This window comes from Leuresthes tenuis, unplaced genomic scaffold, assembly GCF_036924035.1.
Source record: "Leuresthes tenuis unplaced genomic scaffold, fLeuTen1.0.hap1 SCAF_12, whole genome shotgun sequence".
Taxonomy (NCBI): Eukaryota; Metazoa; Chordata; class Actinopteri; order Atheriniformes; family Atherinopsidae; genus Leuresthes; species Leuresthes tenuis.
The window spans coordinates 31,095,139-31,112,515 of NW_027325366.1; the positions used below are offsets into that span (position 1 = coordinate 31,095,139).

The 17,377-nt window shown below is 42.5% G+C and overlaps 1 protein-coding gene and 1 non-coding gene across 3 annotated transcripts in view; both read left to right on the plus strand.

The window, feature by feature from the left end:
• adcy5 (adenylate cyclase 5) overlaps positions 1-14,501 on the plus strand; it is a 79,222-nt gene extending 64,721 nt beyond the window's left edge. Inside the window, exons 9-21 of one of the 2 annotated variants that reach the window (XM_072397491.1) lie at positions 401-423; positions 2,598-2,757; positions 3,534-3,631; positions 5,247-5,334; positions 7,260-7,376; positions 7,490-7,648; positions 7,987-8,171; positions 8,262-8,282; positions 8,575-8,707; positions 10,221-10,484; positions 10,630-10,834; positions 10,920-11,044; positions 11,861-14,501. In XM_072397491.1, coding sequence (XP_072253592.1) covers positions 401-423; positions 2,598-2,757; positions 3,534-3,631; positions 5,247-5,334; positions 7,260-7,376; positions 7,490-7,648; positions 7,987-8,171; positions 8,262-8,282; positions 8,575-8,707; positions 10,221-10,484; positions 10,630-10,834; positions 10,920-11,044; positions 11,861-11,989 — 1,707 coding nt within the window. In that variant the 3' untranslated portion in view covers positions 11,990-14,501. The remainder of the gene's footprint in view (positions 1-400; positions 424-2,597; positions 2,758-3,533; positions 3,632-5,246; positions 5,335-7,259; positions 7,377-7,489; positions 7,649-7,986; positions 8,172-8,261; positions 8,283-8,574; positions 8,708-10,220; positions 10,485-10,629; positions 10,835-10,919; positions 11,045-11,860) is intronic. The other variant, XM_072397492.1, reaches the window with a different exon arrangement.
• On the plus strand, positions 4,383-4,573 carry LOC140320531 (U2 spliceosomal RNA). Its single transcript, XR_011918369.1, has one exon. It is a non-coding gene; the product is annotated as a U2 spliceosomal RNA (small nuclear RNA).
• Positions 14,502-17,377: the final 2,876 nt, after the last annotated feature.

The window sequence follows — 17,377 nt, forward strand, 5'->3', positions numbered from 1 at the left end:
TCCTTCATCTAACAAGCCCCTACATTACTTTTTCTTTTCCACTCCTGTGTTCCATCCACAGGGAACCTTTCACCTTTTTTCCTTTTTCTCAAACTAATCATTATGTCATCGAGACCCCAAATAACTGTTATTGTTTAAATTATAATGCCAGCATAAAATGCCGTTATCACACGGAAAACGATTGGTGTGTCGAAGCTTTAACTCTTTCCTTGTGAACTGTGTTTATCTGGGAAATGAAAATGATTTGCAGCAGTTTGTAGAAGTTCTAACATTAAGTTAAACATTAAGCCTTTGTCAGCAGTTTTGATAGTTTAAATGGTTTTTAGATTGAAAAAAAAAAAACAGTGAAAGCTGGTATTTTAGGCTAAAAATCATATTTCTCTCTCTAATTTTCTTGTAGGGCTTTGAAGACCCGAAGGACAAGTGAGTAACACCCGCCCCAGAAGTGTTTCTGCTTTTCTGTTCATCATCAGCATTGATAGGAGCACATTTTAAAGCAGCAGGAGATATTTCTGTTCACTTAGAAGCATAAACAAAGAGAATGAAGCAACAGGATGTTTTTACTGTAGCAGTTTTATGTGAATACAGTAAATTCAGAGGTAGAGCAGTTGGTTTGGTCTGCTTTTCTGAGAGCAGCTTTACTTCAAACTTAATCAAATCACAGTCACACCTTAGCTTTATTCATCGTTTAGTTGAGACTGGAGTCGTTTGTTGGTGCAGTTTCTGTGCATCGTCACAGTCAAAAGCAGCCAGAACTTTAGCCACAAAGGTATCTGCAGTCATTGGACTGCTGTTACTTTATGTACTTCTGCAGCACAGGAGGTTTAGGAAACACCTGTCATTTTAATTTAGACTCTTTTCATTTGGACTCTGGATGTGAGGCAGGAATGTTCAGCGGGGGTCCAGTAAAACTCCTGAAAATAAAAGAGATGGAAGATCAAATGTTCTCTTATTCTTAGGGAGGTCATCTTCTACATTTTTCTGTATTTGTGAGTTTGTGCTGACATCACAGCATGAATCTCACCTCTCAGGCAGCAGAGGTGCATGCTGGGTTTATCCATTATGCTTTAGATGCAGTTATTATAGCAGTTTAGTTTGTAAATCTGTCTTAAAATAATTTTGGATCAATATTTTACTCTTTATGTAAGCTGTGGTGATTTGATTAGCTTCTGCAAATTAGTGTGTTTCCTGCTAAAGTACAAGTTCGGTGGGCTGTTGCTGTCATTCCTCTTAAGAACTGAGCAAAAGAAACTCCTTTATCATCACAATGAAGAATATCCCCCCCAACAATGCAAGATAAGGGCATATACAGTTGGTGACTTATTGAATAAGACTAATATGTTGAATTCATTTTATAGGGTTTTTGTATACAAACAGAGGGTGGGGAGGCCCGCTGTGCACTGATAGGTAGCTCTGGTCAGTGTAGGTCGTAGATAAGAGACAAAACTATCTGAGAAAGCATCTCATTGGGACTTTTAAGCCTTTTAAACATGAAGGATCTACAGAAAGATCAATATTACCAAAACTGAGCTTCAGACGTGCCTCAGCTTATAAAATACGTTTTTAACGTTAATTCTGATGTAATATTTGTGACTTCTTGTTAGTATATAAAGTCGTTTGACTGTTCAATAGAGTGGTTTATACTTTATTTACTGAATGAAGAATAAAATGCTGTCAAATCATTTGCCAATTTATGCTCAATAGATGATGAACAAACAGAATTAGGGGCAGATCTGATCAAAACTGGTAGAAATCAGAGTTCATTAGTCCATAAAAGCCATTTTAAAGGCTTTAAGCTAGATTGGGTCTGGTGCCTGGGTAAGTTTGACTAAATGATCACAGCTTTTTATCTTTTGGCTGTTTGCTGCTTTTGAAATATCAGAATTAAACCCGATCCTTGTCTTTGTTTTATTGGCTCTTTTTCATGCCACTTTGTTGCTGCTATGCTTAAAAAACGAGGCTATGAACGAATGTGAGCATGAATGTGCTCCAGCAGCTCTGCTTTTACCCTAAAATAGTTCAGTTAGCTTGTTAAAGATTTCTGAAGTGACATGTTTGAAACTTTAACCATTTGGATTTTTCAGATTTCCACATCGTCCACAGCTCTGAATGTACAGGGTGCTTTCTGGGATATGAACTTTATACCCATTCGAGTCAGGTTATGTATTTTATCTGAGTCTTGTCTTTATTCACCCTGTTATGGCTTTCCTCACTGCAGCTTCTAACCTGCTCAATCTGAGCTGATAAAACAGAAACAGTCCCACAGATCAGAGTAATCACTGGACGGCTGTTAGTCTGCCATCAGCAGCAGCAGCTGTGTAGTGTTTGTCCTCATGGTCGGATGATTTAAATCGGTGTAAGTGACACTTAAGATTCAGGAATTAGACAACCGGCTCATCAGAGTCGTGGAGTTCAGTTGCTTCTTTTTCAGGGTACAGTAGGTGGAAAAGATGATGCTACAAGAACAACGGATGAGCGCTGTTTCATTCATGGTATCCTTAACTTTTAAAGGTTTTCCTTAAAGGTGACGTAGAAAGGTTTAGAAGCCAGAGATGCTGAGATGTGCATGTCAATCTGTCTCATCTTGTTTTATTCAGGCATTTTATTTTCAGAAACACACAGGAAAACTTGAACCCAGAGGACGAGGTGGACGAGTTCCTGGGCCGGGCCATCGACGCGCGCAGCATCGACCGTCTGCGCTCTGAACACGTGAAAAAGTTCCTGCTCACCTTCAGAGAGCCCGATCTGGAGAAAAAGGTGAGGGCTCACACACATGCACACTGCCAAAGCAAAGCGCACGATGGGCCGTGACAAGCAATCTTCCTCTTTGGCCTCCCTCGAGAAAATCAGTCAAAGCTCTGAAGTGGAGTTTGAACGTGGAAGAGATTTCTGCTAAAGACAGGAACTAAACTAGTTCAGGCAGTGAAGCGCAGGCCGAGAGGAGAGTTTGGGCTTCGATTTGTTGCAAGAGATTTTCAGGAAAGGGGGAAGAGTCCTTCAGATCTCAACAGAAGGACTCGATCATCCCATTGATCCCAGTTTGATTTCTGCAGTGATACATGGCCCCCAGCTGCCGTCTCACCCTCCGTCAGTCCAGCAAGTTGTAATTAAAAAGAACCACCTTTGATTTAGGATTTGCGATCATCTGTTTGTTTTAGATTACTGCACACATAAAATACTTAAAATCAAAGTATATAACAACATCTTCCGTTATTATCGGTGCTCTGTGTAACTGGGATAAACGATGCTCAGTTTAGACACACAGTGAGCAAACATGGAAGCTTGTTTTCTTTTCATTTCCTGCTTTCTAATTGCAAATTATGATTGTTGATGCGACTCATTCAGGTCTTACAGCAATCAAGTCAGTGTAAAGTGCCTTTTTCCCATTTATAATTTGTAGAACTACAGCTTTGCATCACACTAAAGTCATTTTCTGATATTTACCTGCGGTTTTTGTGCTTTTCTGAACATCAGAAGAGACTGACATCAGATATCTAACCTGTGTTTCTCTCACTCTTCATCCTCTCCTGCAGTATTCCAAACAGGTGGACAGCAGGTTTGGTGCGTACGTGGCCTGTGCCTCCCTCGTCTTTCTCTTCATCTGCTTCATCCAGATCGTCATCGTGCCGTCGTGAGTCAGCACTTTGAAATGATGCAGAGACAGTGGACAGAAAAAGTCTAAACTTTAAAAGTTTAGACTATTATTGGCTCTTATCGCAGCACCCATGAATCATTTGCTGTTTTTGCTGTCTGAACCTTTTTGTCTGTGATAAGAGGAACTTTCTTATAAGGGATAGTCTCTGAGCAGTTAGTCGCAGATTGCTTAATTACAGAAGATAAAGAAGTAAACTAACACCTCATTTGCCTTGCATGATGCAGCTCAACTTCATCTTCTTCAGTAGTTCGTGGTTTCCCCTGCAAAACAGGCAGGATTCTTAGTCAAAGTGACAGTTGAGACACAATTTGGAGCTTTGCAAACGGAGTGAAAACACTGACTGCAGGAGTTAAGTGCTGCTGCTGAGATATTTGCAAAGAAAACTCAAGTTAGAATTCTCCCTGATCAGTGTCACGACTCTGCAGGCGAAGTGGTATCAAAAACAGAAAAAGTAGAGTCAAGCTGTGCCATCTGGTGCAAATGAGGCTCAGAGTTAGTCGTTATCTTCCTGAATGTAAGTTCTATAACTTACCTTTGTTTCAGTTTTACCGGTTACTTAAATGTTGAAGCTGGTTTATCAGAACTTTAATTGTACTTTAGGGCATGTTGACCATCGTTTTTGTGTCATCAAGTAAAACCCAATGTACAAAACCCAAGCAGCCTGAGCACGAGCATCGGAGCCATTCATTTAGCTTTAGGTCAGTAAAGAAAAACTTTCTGGTTATAAGACGCTTCTCGGCCTTTTGGCTAAGATCAAGTGTAGTATCTGCGCTTATCAGTTTAATATCTGATATCTCCTCTATATGAGGACTACATATTAAATGGGTTTTTAGTAATAGGAGTTGAAAAAGGAGCTTGCTCCGTTCACTCCAAGCATCGACCCGGTACTGCAGTGCCGCTGGGAACGGCGCGCTCTTCTGGGGCTGGATAGTGTAGTGGTTTGATTGCCACCTTCCATGTGGGAGACCTGAGTTCAAATCCCCTGCATGAAAGGTATTACCTCCAGTAGGGGTCCTTAGGCAAGACCCCCTTACCCTACCTGCCTACCTGTAAGTCGCTTTGGATAAAAGCGTCTGCTAAATGCATAAACATAAACGTAAAAACCTTTAAATGGCTCATAAAAGCTCAGAGTTTTAACTCACCCTAGCCGAGCGTTGGAGTTGTCCGGTTGGTTGATGCTCTCTCAAAACGTCTTTAAGATGTCGTGGTCCAACACGATGGTTGGAAACACTCCAACAAACCAGAAAACATGAGACACACAAACACAAAGAGCTCACATGGGGACTCATAAATGTGAATATCAAACCTCTTTTCTTCCTGCCAGTCTCTCGCTCGTCTTTATTCTGCCGTTATTAACCTCTCTCCTCCACCCTCTTACGCCTTGTTTTCACCTTATTCACCTCCCTCTCTCCTCTGGTTTACTTTCATTCCCGTCACACCCACACAGAAACCATCTTCTCCCACCGTATTTCCACCAACACGAGACCTTTAACAGAAAGCCTGTGTTATTACCTGAGCCATAGCACAGGAATAAAAATGCTAAATGAAGACAGAACTAAGGATCACATCCCGTTTCTCTTGCTGTTTGCAGCTCCAGACTGATGATCGGCTTCTTCATCACTTGCTTCATCATCCTGACGGCTGTCATGTTCGTCTCAGCTGTGTATTGCTGTTTTGGGGTAAGAAATCTCAGCTTGAAATGAATCTAACTGCTACGTGCACTTTGCTTTGTGCACATGAAAGACCTGAGAACCTGACAACAGATGACAGGAGCTTTTTATTCCTTATAAGTACGTGTTTTGTTTTCAAGAAGAGACTTATGCTTTTACTCCACATCAGGGAATCCGTTTAGTTCTGTATCAAAAATCAAGGAGACAAATATTTTATCAGGTGGAGTTCTGATGCTGCACTTGCCAGGATTATGGTCTGTTTAAATCTCACACTCTCCCCGTCTGTCACAATGTTGTGAGTCTGCATCTACAGAAATCAGATAATATCTCTGGTATCTTTTTGTTGGAAATAAATAAGCCTTTTTAGTTCACTCAGAGGTCAGAGTCACCTTGGTTTCGGAGTTGCTCCATCTTGGACTGCATTTCCTCAGTTAAAGGTGTAGTAACTGGGGCATTTAAAGGATCTTATAGCTAGTTCAGACTTAGATCAACTGTAGTAAGCAGGTAACATTCTCAAAGAGCTGGTCCCTCAGCACAAAATGTGACAACAGCTAACATATGTGGCCAACACGTCAAGATACACGCTTATTTATTACCACGAAAGACTGTTTGAGCCGCCTGCCGGGAGGAAAATGGTCAAAAGAAAGCAAGTTCAGAAGAGGCAGGAAATATGAAGGCAACACAAAGCAACATTCACATGGTCAGATTCTATATCATGATCAAGAGAGAGATCCAACGTCATAGAAAATCACACATTATTATGAAATATAGGAGCTCTGTCACTGCAAACAGTCATTTGGCTGAGTCTGACTATCACAGAGCATCCTGTAATCATACATGTGTTGCTTTACAGTGTAAATAAAAGATTAGACCTCACTGTAGGCCCTGCGTTGGTCACAGTAACACAATGAATGAATCAGAGACTGAAGCAGTACTCTAAACCAAACTATCTCTATTCAGTCCGACGACATATTAAAAAATCCTTTTTGGCATAGACATGAGAAATAAAATGTGATATTTACAACTGTTGCTAGGATGAGGTCAAACCTTTTTAATTCGTCCCACTCGGCTGCATCCTCTTCTCTCGCTCCATATGTTTAAGATTTACACGTTTTCTGTAATTCTCCTGCAGTGTAAGATCACCAGGAGCTGAGCTGCTGCATGTTGTCATAAACCAACACTTCTTTCAGCTCAAGGCAGTTATGAGCTTCCCTGACATAGAGTCTCTAAATATAAAGAATAAATGTAAGATGCTTTCGGCCAATTGTTCATGGAACTGTCATCGTGAACTCCTGTCACTAAAAGTCCTTTTTATTGTCCTTCATCCGTCTCTGATTAGATGTTGTTCTGATTGTAGCATGAGATCAATGATGTTTATGATGCAGTTTCCACAGTAATTAATGTTCTTTTCTGTCAAAACATCAGCTGCGATTTCGATGCCTTATCGGCCAACATGGAGGCACCGAGCATTCATGCGCTTAAAAATCACTTTCCCAGCAAATGTCCGTCCATCCATCCATTTTCTGTACCCGCTTAATCCAATGGTGGCTCGCGGGGGGGCTGGAGCCCATTGGGCGAGAGGCGGCGTGCACCCTGGACGGGTCGCCAGTCCATCACAGGGCCACACACACTCACTCCTAAGGACAATTTAGAGCAGTGTTTGTCCATCCTGGTCCTCAAGGCACACCGCCCTGCATGTTTTGCATGTTTCCCTGCTCCGAATCAGGTGTGAATCAGGCGTGCTGGAGCAGGGAAACATGGAAAACATTCAGGGAGGAGTGCCTTGAGGACCAGGATAGACAAACACTGATTTAGAGACAACTATCAACCTAACATGCATGTTCTTCGGTGGTGGGAGGAAGTAGCCTCTGAGATCCCATGCATACACGGGGAGGACATGCAAATGATGGTATCCTCTCTCCGTGTCCTCCCAGATCTTCCCGGTCCCTCTGCAGACTCTTTCTAAGAGGATAGTCCAGTCCAGACTCAACAGCACCTTGGTCGGTGTTTTCACCATCATCGTCGTCTTTCTCTCTGCTTTCATCAATATTGTGAGTTCATGAGTCGGATCCCTAAAAAAAAACCAGTGAGGGTTTCATGCATGCATTTGTTCTTTTGATTGTGCATCACCTGATTCCTCTCACTGCCGTTTGATCTGGTTCAGTTCACCTGCAGCAGTCACGACCTGCGCAGCTGCATCAAGTCAGAGCTCAACATCAGCTTCAGCAGTGTGAATGCCTGCCATGCGCTTTTCTTCAACTACAGCCTGGATGCTCACCACAACCCCTGTGGAGAAGAAGCCCTCATCTGCAGCTTCCCTGAGGTACAGGTGTGCCCATTCTCTGCGTGCATGTGTCTATATGTGCTTTTGTAAGGTTATTATCCATTTAATTAAAAAAAAAAACCTGAATTTGAATGTTTCGAACTCTATGTGAAGGTGATTCAGTTTAAAGAGCAGAACAAATGGATGCCAAGTGAGTGTAACTGCAGCTATAAACTGTAGCATTTGGTTTGTACCTTAATGTCCAAATTAACAGTTGAGTGGACGAAAGGTGGGTTGATCAGATGTTTGACAGCTCGTCCAGATGTTTCCTTTGCAGATGATAAAGTTTGACTATCAAACCCAAATAGAAATGTGCCTTTCCAAACGTCTCCCCTCAGTACTTCTCATGCTGCGTGCTGCTGAGCCTGCTGGCCTGCTCCGTCTTCCTGCAGGTCAGCAGCATCGGGAAACTCTTCCTCATGCTCTTCATCGAGCTGCTCTACCTACTCATCATGGAGGTGCCTAAAGTGAGCCTCTTTGACAACCAGGACCTGCTGGTCATGGCCAACGCCATCAACTCCGCGTGAGTCTCCTCTGGCTGCTGACTGTGTGTTGTTACCCTGTGCAGATGTTCTCGCCACTTATCCGCTCTTCTTTGCTCCTTCCCTCACAGCGAGCACATGAATGGAACAAGGTGAGACCGACAACAACTTCTGTCACAACAGAGACCCAAAAGCATTGCCTCTGTCATCTGTTAAACTGATGGCATCGTTATCGTTTTGCTCGTATAAACTATAATGACTTACTGGCAACGGTAATGAGCCAGAATTTAAAGGGCAGCCTGTTTGTGTCACGATGCTCCTGCAAAGTACATCGATAATTCTGTGTGACACCTGCATGTTTGTCTTCTTTATGGTAATTTATGGCTTCGTATAAAACATCTGAAAAGTTCACATATGTGTGTGTTTCTGTGTGCTCACCTCCAGCTGTGAGGTAGACACCAAGGTTCCTCTGAAGATCATGACCCCGGTGGTGATCACAGTCTTCGTTCTTGCCCTCTACCTTCACGCTCAGCAGGTGGAGTCCACAGCCAGGCTCGACTTCCTCTGGAAGCTGCAGGTCAGTGTGTGCGCTGTCCTTTCACGTGCACGTTTCAACATAATCTCTTAATTCCCCAGAGTTTCTGCTGTTCCTTTACAACTAGAGGCAAAAAACACATTCAAAACTACTACTTTTGTCATAGATTTTTGCCTTTGCCATAAACATCAATTAAAAAATCGAATAAGAAGATAAAATGACATTGAATCAGGCACAAAGGGGGAAGCATACGTACTGCAGTCGAATGGGCTTTGAGTGTTCTACCTGACGGAGAGAGGATGCCTTCAGGGGCCTTTAAATGAACGTTTAAGGCTTCTGACTAGGGCCGGGACTCGATTAAAAACATTCATCTAATTAATTAGAGGCTTTGCCATTAATTAATCGAAATTAATCGCATTTTAATCGCATATAAATATTTGACCTGAGAACAGTGAGAAGCAATTTTTTTCACATGGATTTTAGTATAACATTGAATAATGACTGAATATATAAACTTAAGCACCTTTTTTTCAAGGTGGTACTTGACCAACCGTGCTCTTATCGACGCTTCCATCCATCCGTCTGTTGTTTGAAACTAAATTTCCCGTCCACGGCGCCAACCAAAGCGGTCTCATCAGCTTCTTCGTTCATGTTTGACTGTTGTTCGCTGTGGTTTGTTGTTGTCTGAAGTCATGAACGTCAGTTGGTGCTCCGGTATAACCGGTACGCCTGAAACTCATCCAGTGAGAAACGTTCCGCGGTGCAAAAATAAGTGCGATTAAAATGCATTAATTTTTTAACTCGCTCATTTTGCGTAATTAATTAATCTTAATTAACGCGTTAAAGTGCCGGCCCTGCTTCTGACGTCTCATGGACGTGTTACCTGAGATTAGTCTCATAAACAAAGTATTCATTTATCCAAAAAGAAAGTAAGTGGAGAACTCTTTAACTGAATTAGTCCCAATCTAGCTTTAATATGTCAAGATCTACAACTAAATAACTGAATTCCTTGATAAAGACATCAGGACTTTGGTTATCAAAGTCAAAAGCATTCATCCTCAACGGCTTTGGAATATCTGTAAAAAATGTTATTCTGTTTTATATATATTTATCCCCAAATCACAGCAAATGTCATCCAAAGACACTTCAAAGATGTAGTCCAATTCAAGCCAATTATAATCCAATTCAAATAGAGCCTAATTCATACAGAGCCAATTAAAAACAAGTAGCCTAGCTAAGGAAACCAACAGACTGCATTAAACAGGAGGAAACAGGAGGAAACCGCCATCAGAACCAGAACCAGAACCAGGAAGGGCGGCCATCTGCCTCCACCAGCTGGGGTTGAGAGGACAGGAGAGAGGGGACAACAAGCACCGTAACACCAGGCCAGAGATACCTGCTGAGAGAGTTAATGACAACAATGATGTCATATGTACATGGAGAGGGAGGAGAGGTGCATCATGGGAGCTCCCCCAGCAGTCTGGGCCTGTAGCAAAATCCATCCAATACACTTTAGTTTAGATAACTCTGACCATCATTTATTCTTCTTCACCAGGCCACAGAGGAGAAGGAGGAGATGGAGGAACTACAGGCCTACAACCGGCGTCTGCTCCACAACATCCTGCCCAAAGACGTGGCCGCTCACTTCCTGCAGCGTGAGCGCCGGAACGACGAGCTCTACTACCAGTCCTGCGAGTGCGTTGCAGTCATGTTCGCCTCCATCAGTAACTTCTCGGAGTTCTACGTCGAGTTGGAGGCCAACAACGAGGGAGTGGAGTGTTTGCGGCTGCTCAACGAGATCATCGCTGACTTTGACGAGGTGAGCTGTGATGTGGGTCAGGAGGCTTTTACTGGACTCACAAGATTAACGAGCTCTCCCACCGACGTGAGCAAGGATTTATGCCCGATTTCAAGCATAAAGATGTCAGAGTCGACAGATTAAATCTCTCCTCTTCTGCTATCAGATCATCAGCGAGGATCAGTTCAAACAGCTGGAGAAAATCAAGACCATCGGCTCCACCTACATGGCGGCCTCTGGCCTCAACGACTCCACGTACGACAAGGCGGGGCGTTCACACATTCGCGCTCTGGCCGACTACGCCATGAGGATGATGGACCAGATGAAATACATCAACGAGCACTCCTTTAACAACTTCAAAATGAAAATAGGTGAGCAGCAGAAAATAGCAGTTCTGGGGCTGGAAGGTTACTTTCTGCATGGCTTTCTCATCATTTCACATCGACCTCTCTTCAGGTCTCAACATCGGGCCTGTGGTTGCGGGGGTGATTGGTGCCAGGAAGCCCCAGTACGACATCTGGGGGAACACTGTAAACGTGGCGAGTCGCATGGACAGCACAGGTGTTCCAGAGAGGATCCAGGTAGCGAAACGGTTCACATTGACCTTTTTTTATATCAGTTTGGTGAAAATGCTATAGAGCAGGCAGCAGTCCTGAGCCTTAAAGTCTGTTTAAACAGGCGAAAAGCTGTAAAGTACCACAGAGCTCATGGTCAAATCTTAGAGAAAGTTTATTCAGAGTGATAAAAACTGCCAAATAGTAAAAAATTACAGCTTAATGCAGAGATGGAGCACTTTGGTTTAATATAACTTCAAAATGTAACAAAAGAGGAAATATGCATAAAAAACGTTGGATTTATAGCGATTTTCTAATTAAAATTATCAGAAAATTCAACATAATTCCTCCTTTCTGCAAGCAGAACGACTTTGAGGAGGCATGTATGTGGTCAGAAAGATCCACCAATTAGCCATAACATTAGGATCACCTGTCTCATCTGGAGGAGCTCCTCCTCACACCAAAGAGCTCTTTCCAGTCAGGACCTAAAAACATCCGAGGGTGTCCTGGAGTGTCTGGTAGTATCAGCTCAGTGGGTTATGGGATAGATGCTGTCAGATCTCATCAGATAGTGTCTGGGGAGACTCTTTTCTCTGTTCTTTGACCATTTTTACAAGCAACATTGTCAGTTTTTACCTAAATTTAGATCTCTGGCAGCCAAACCAACTCTATAAGGACTAAACTGGCAATCTGCTGGTCAAAAGGGTGAATTGGAGAGTAATTATTCCAAGGACTACTACAAAAGAGGCGGTACCATTCCGAGCTGCTTGTGAACAAACTAAAAACAGTGAATATGCAGCAAACAAACCTACCCACTAACCTCTGTCCTCCGTCTCCCTGCAGGTGACCTCAGACCTTTACCAGGTGCTGAGTTCCTATAACTACACACTGGAATACAGAGGCGTGGTCACAGTCAAGGGCAAAGGAGAGATGATGACCTACTTTCTCACTGGTGGACCCTCCAGCAGTTAACCTTTACTGAGGGACAAACGGACACACGGGCGGTTAAGCGCCTTCCGACATAACGAGCTGCCTCACAGACCTCTGAAGGCTTTTCGTGGACAGAGACTGACTGAAGTATTTTCTCACAGCAGTGAACAATCCCGACGCCACTAAGGATGAGAGGATTCATCCCAAAGCGCAGCCTGTGGAGGAGCCCATTTGTGACAGAGGGCGTGCCTGCTTGAATCTGCCTTTTAGACCAAAGATGTCCAGTCAGAACATATATAGACAGATTTGAGCAGCTGGGTTCTGAAGGAAGCTTCAATCTGCAGAAAGACAAACGCTCTCATCTTCTCCGCCTTTCTCCTGCTGAAGTATATACAGTATGTACATATAAAACCCAGGAAGTTTTCATGTGCTATTCGTAAAACATTGTGGTGCAGCTGGAAATCTCACTAATGTGGACACTAAGCCAGCACCGAAGCACTTAGTCCTCCGTGCATCAACATTTAATTACATCGGTAATCAACAGATTAATGGAGCTGCAGTAAGCCGCGTTTTACTGCGCCAGGTTAGTCTCGGGCGTGCTGAATCACGCCGTCACACGATAGCATCGACTGCATAGATCCACACCTGCAACAAAGAGGATGTCAGCAAAGTTTTTCTAATCTTGAAGAATTTTTGTATTTTGACCTCAGAACACCAAACTTAGGAGATATTTTAAGATTCTATATTTTGTACATTCATATATTAGAGAGCTATCTGTGAACTGCGGCGTGTACATACTGTATAACTCGTGGTGGGATTTCAGAGGTCCTCAGTGCTGTTTGCGTTCAACAAACCAACCTTCCTGAGTTCTTCTTGGTGAAAGGAGCATTTCTGACCTGCAGGAAGTCGACTGTTGGCTGATTAGATGCTACTGATGGTCTCCCTTTTTAGTGTATTTCAATCTCTTTGCAAAGAGGAAGTGTCCCACTGAGCACTGACAGACTTGAGGACTAAAACACATCAGACTTGGTGCTCAAAAGCCATTTTACGGTCATCCACCCCCCCGCGCCCTGCTCCACGGCCCTCCCTCGTTTGCTCAATCAACTGGTACGACCCAATGAATGTCCAATGATCTCCGATGAGGCCTTGAATACGGACTCTACAGCGACAGCAGCGATGGACAGAGACGGATGAGCTGGTGTGCTCTTTTATCTGCTGTTTTCCTTTTCTCTCCTCAGTATTACATCATTACTCAGCATGTTACCACACAACCGTGACCTGGCCTGACATGCACCTCAGTGATGTTATTATAGTATGAAATAAATGTCTGGAAAGTGTCCAGTTTTCACTTGGAAGTGTAGAAAAATACAGAAAACAAATGATTAAAACCAGCGCAATTTGATCAAGGAATTCCATAAAAAGACCAAAATAAACGCGTTCAGTCCTTTTATTCTTTAAGAAAACGCAACTCAATCTGATTTTGTGCAGATGTTTTGCTTTTATTATGCTAAATGTGTCCAACTCCAAATGAAATGGAGTTTAAATCCACTCAACTTACAGGCTTCGGTTCTGTTCAAACACTGGCTGTTTAGAGCCATCTTTTAAAAGGTGTCGTAGTATTAAATTGTAATAATGAAGATAAACTCTGTTAAGCCTACAGAGAAAACTCCTGCTGGCTCTTTAAACACATGTAAAATTATCATTAATTGGAGTTTAAACAGGGATTAATATGTATAAGTCCTCATCTGGAAACGATTAAACAGGTTTTGTTAACATTTTTATCATGAATCATCTTAATCTAGACATAATTTGCCTTTTAAAACTGATCCCTTGATTCCTATTAAAGTAAAAGTTGCCAGGCTCTGTAAGTGTCATATTTTAAGGTATTCTTGTACATTTTCTTCAGTGTAAATGAATGTCGAACCTGTTTAACACTCAGTTGAAAAAAATCTGCTTTAGTTTCCTCGTTAAAGGCCCAGTCGCGCTCTGATTGGTCAGAAACGGCACAGAGGCGATGTTAAGCCTTGAAATGTAGATTAAAACTCATGCAAAACAATACTGCATCACACTAAAGAATGGGAGGCGGGGCATAAAAATACCTCTTATTATTTTGGTCTTTTCATGCAATTTGTTGACATTTAAACAGTTTCTACATTAGCACCAGCCTGTTCTTATTTTATCTTTCTTTTAAGCCTCTGAGGAGAACATCTCGGTGGTTTTTGTCTTCTACTGTCCTGCTGCAGCCATTATTCTAACACCACTACTAAAACCTCTGAATGCTGTGCCATTCTAAGCCCTTTTTCTACGGTTTATTGTGCATGAATGTGCCATTACAGAACACAAAGAGGCACAGAACAGAGACGAGCTGGAGGAGAAGCTCACCTGCTTTCCATCCCTGCAGCTACAGATCCTCACGATGACTCTTCTGAGCATCTGAGACGAAAACAGCTCCCGGAAGAAGACTGAGGGTTGTTTTTGTTCTCATGCTGAACACTATGCTTTTTTTTTTTGTTGTTTTTTTTATAGTAAAATAAACTGCTGAGATGTTTCACGGGTACATTATTTCTTTGAGGTTCTTTCTGTGTATTCTGCTCATCTCACTCAGGGACTCTCAGGCTACCAAAGCTCTGGCCAATGAAAGCCAGACTCTAAAAGAAAAGTGTTAGTGTGAATCTCAGCTGTTAACATGCTTTAAGTGATAAACCATCCCTGTCTCTGTGCTGAAATCTCTGCTTCTTGGAACAAGTTCCTGCAGCTCACCAACAGATGGCAGGAGCACCACATCACTTGCTTTATGGATGGAGTCCTTTATTTCTTTTTTATCATTATTAAAGATTGGGAAACAAGATATTTGAGCAATTAGCACCCCCGCCATAAGTTAATTCATATAAGTAAAAATTAGTCTTGGAATGATTCAGTTGGTATGCATAGAAGGTGCAGATTTACATCTTTAAATTTAAGGCTGAGCATCTGTGTCGAATGAGTTTAAAAGTGTAAACTCGGCTTTTTTTTTTAAAGGGGAAATCGTACACTGGAGTGACGCAGATGTTAACTATCCTGACCTTTTTAAACAGCCAAGAGCTCCAAATTACATGAGCTTTTGCCACAAAAACAACATCACCAGTGACATTCTTGGCTTGGAGCATAGAATTTAAATTCAATTTAACTTGGCAGTTAACAGCTACGACACCCATTTGAATAACAGAATGATTTCTGCTCAGGAAAAGGAGAAAAATGTTCCTTGGACCTATGAGGCAGCCACAAATAACACCTCTTATACTGATACCGCGTGTGCTACCTGAAAAATGCTGCCCCGGTCTGCTGCTTGTTGCTCCTAAGAAAACATTTGAATTCCACATTTAACAGCTGAAGCTTCTGAGCTAATTGAGCACAAATTGAGTCTGTACACTTTGCCCTAAAGATGTGGCGATTAGTTTCTTTTAAGTGTGAGGAATTTGGACTTAATATCCTGCAGCTGCATTAAACTCTGGCAGTGCTGTGGTAAAAAGATATTATCATTGTTAAGCTGTGCTCCGACACAATGACTCCTTCTGTAAGTCATAATGAATCTGAGGAATTAACATCACACTTGGTAAATATTAAATTCTAAATATGTTCTGAGGATTAAAGGGGAACTCCGGTATTTTTAAACCTGGACCTTATTTCTGGCATGAAATACCTTCATCTACTCACAGAGAACAGTTTGGTGAAAGTCGGCGTCCTTCGGAAGATATTTAGATAACTCGCGATCAACGTATATCCATATAACAGAGTTAATGGGGCAGGGACAATGCAGCCTCTAAATAAGGCATTATCTGTCTTTATTTCACCAATACTTTAAGAAGAATGAATGAATGAACGTGTGCTATAGCTCTGTTAGCTCATAGCTGCTGTGTTGTTGTTATTGGAGGCTATCAGGGGGCTTATAGAGGGCTTTCTACACACTCGTCTGCTGGGATGATGTCATCCACACGCCCCCCTGCAGCACAGTTTATTCACTCCGTGCTCTGTGATAGTCGGCTAACTTCACACAGAGTTTGCTGCTGATAGTTTTGTGCAACATGGCAGGATATTTATCAGATTTTGACAACATGGACGACAACTTTGAGTAAGATGAACGTTCTTACCGGAGTGAATGAGCTGTGCTGCAGTGGCGGGCGTCGATGACATCATCCCTGTAGACGAGTGTGTAGAAAGCCCTCTTTACGCCCCGTTCTCTCTGTTATATGGATCTCGAGTGATCTAAATATCTTCTGAAGGACGCCGACTTTCGGTAAGTAGATGAACGTATTTCATGCCAGAAATAAGGTCCAGGTTTAAAAACACCGGACTTCCCCTTTAAATCTCCAATTTTACTGAGGACAAGTGAAGGATAAAGTCTTAAAATGATCGTTTCCATGCATAAATAAAGCCGTAACTTCCAACTTTAGGCCAAACACCCACACGACCAATTTACTGCAACCGCTTTGAATAATCTGAACCAGTTGACCAGGACTCGGTTCAGATCCAAACCTTATCCAAGCCCGAGCCGTACTGTGAGAAGAAACATTTGGTCATTTAGGTGTGGCACTGCTGTTGGAAAGTGAAGAGCATTACGAGAACGATGATTAACCACATGAGAATGACGTGTTGGAGCATTCCCAAAGGACGATGAACACATGGATATAGCTGCACAGTTACTCATTTCCACGTTTTACCTTCTTCCAGTGGGACAAACAGTCTTGGCCCAGATTTTCAGCTACTTGCGGAGAGTGAAAAATACAAGCATGATGCAATTCTCTACCCTTTCCATCTGTTTGCTATGACTTGTTGAGGTGGTGTGCAAATCCAAGAAACCATGTTGTAATTTCCTGAACAAATGTCAAACTGTCAGATGACGATAAATATGGCATCTCGGGGTGGTAATTACCTTAAATGTGAGTACTGTGTGCAGATCCACAAGTCAGGCAAAGGGTGAAAGAGTTTTTGTTGACATAAATGGCAGATGCAGAAATGTTTGAAATGAGGGGCTCATTCAGAAGAGGAGGCCAGAGGCTGGTCACACGGTGCTGGCCTAAACAAAGCAGCCATACATCAGTACTGCTGGAAACGCAGGCCTGTTTATTCACGTAATCACTTGACATTGGCATATATGCTCCAGGCTGTGTAGGTGAGGAGGAAAGGTATGATTGTAAGAGGCTGTCTGGAGCCGAGCAACACATACCTCAATAAAAACACAGCGATCACAAAGCAAAATTCATAAAATGTGTATAAATCTTCACTGAAAACATGTACAATCAGTCAGTAAATAAATTATTTGCAGAGATGAGATCACACTGTTGGCCCCTGATGATACAGCAGGACATACACAAGGCAGCATTGCATAGTTTTAAACCAAGACCGAGCCCAGAGCCCTGCACCGGGTCGGGTGCTCAGGGGTAAAGGTGAAGA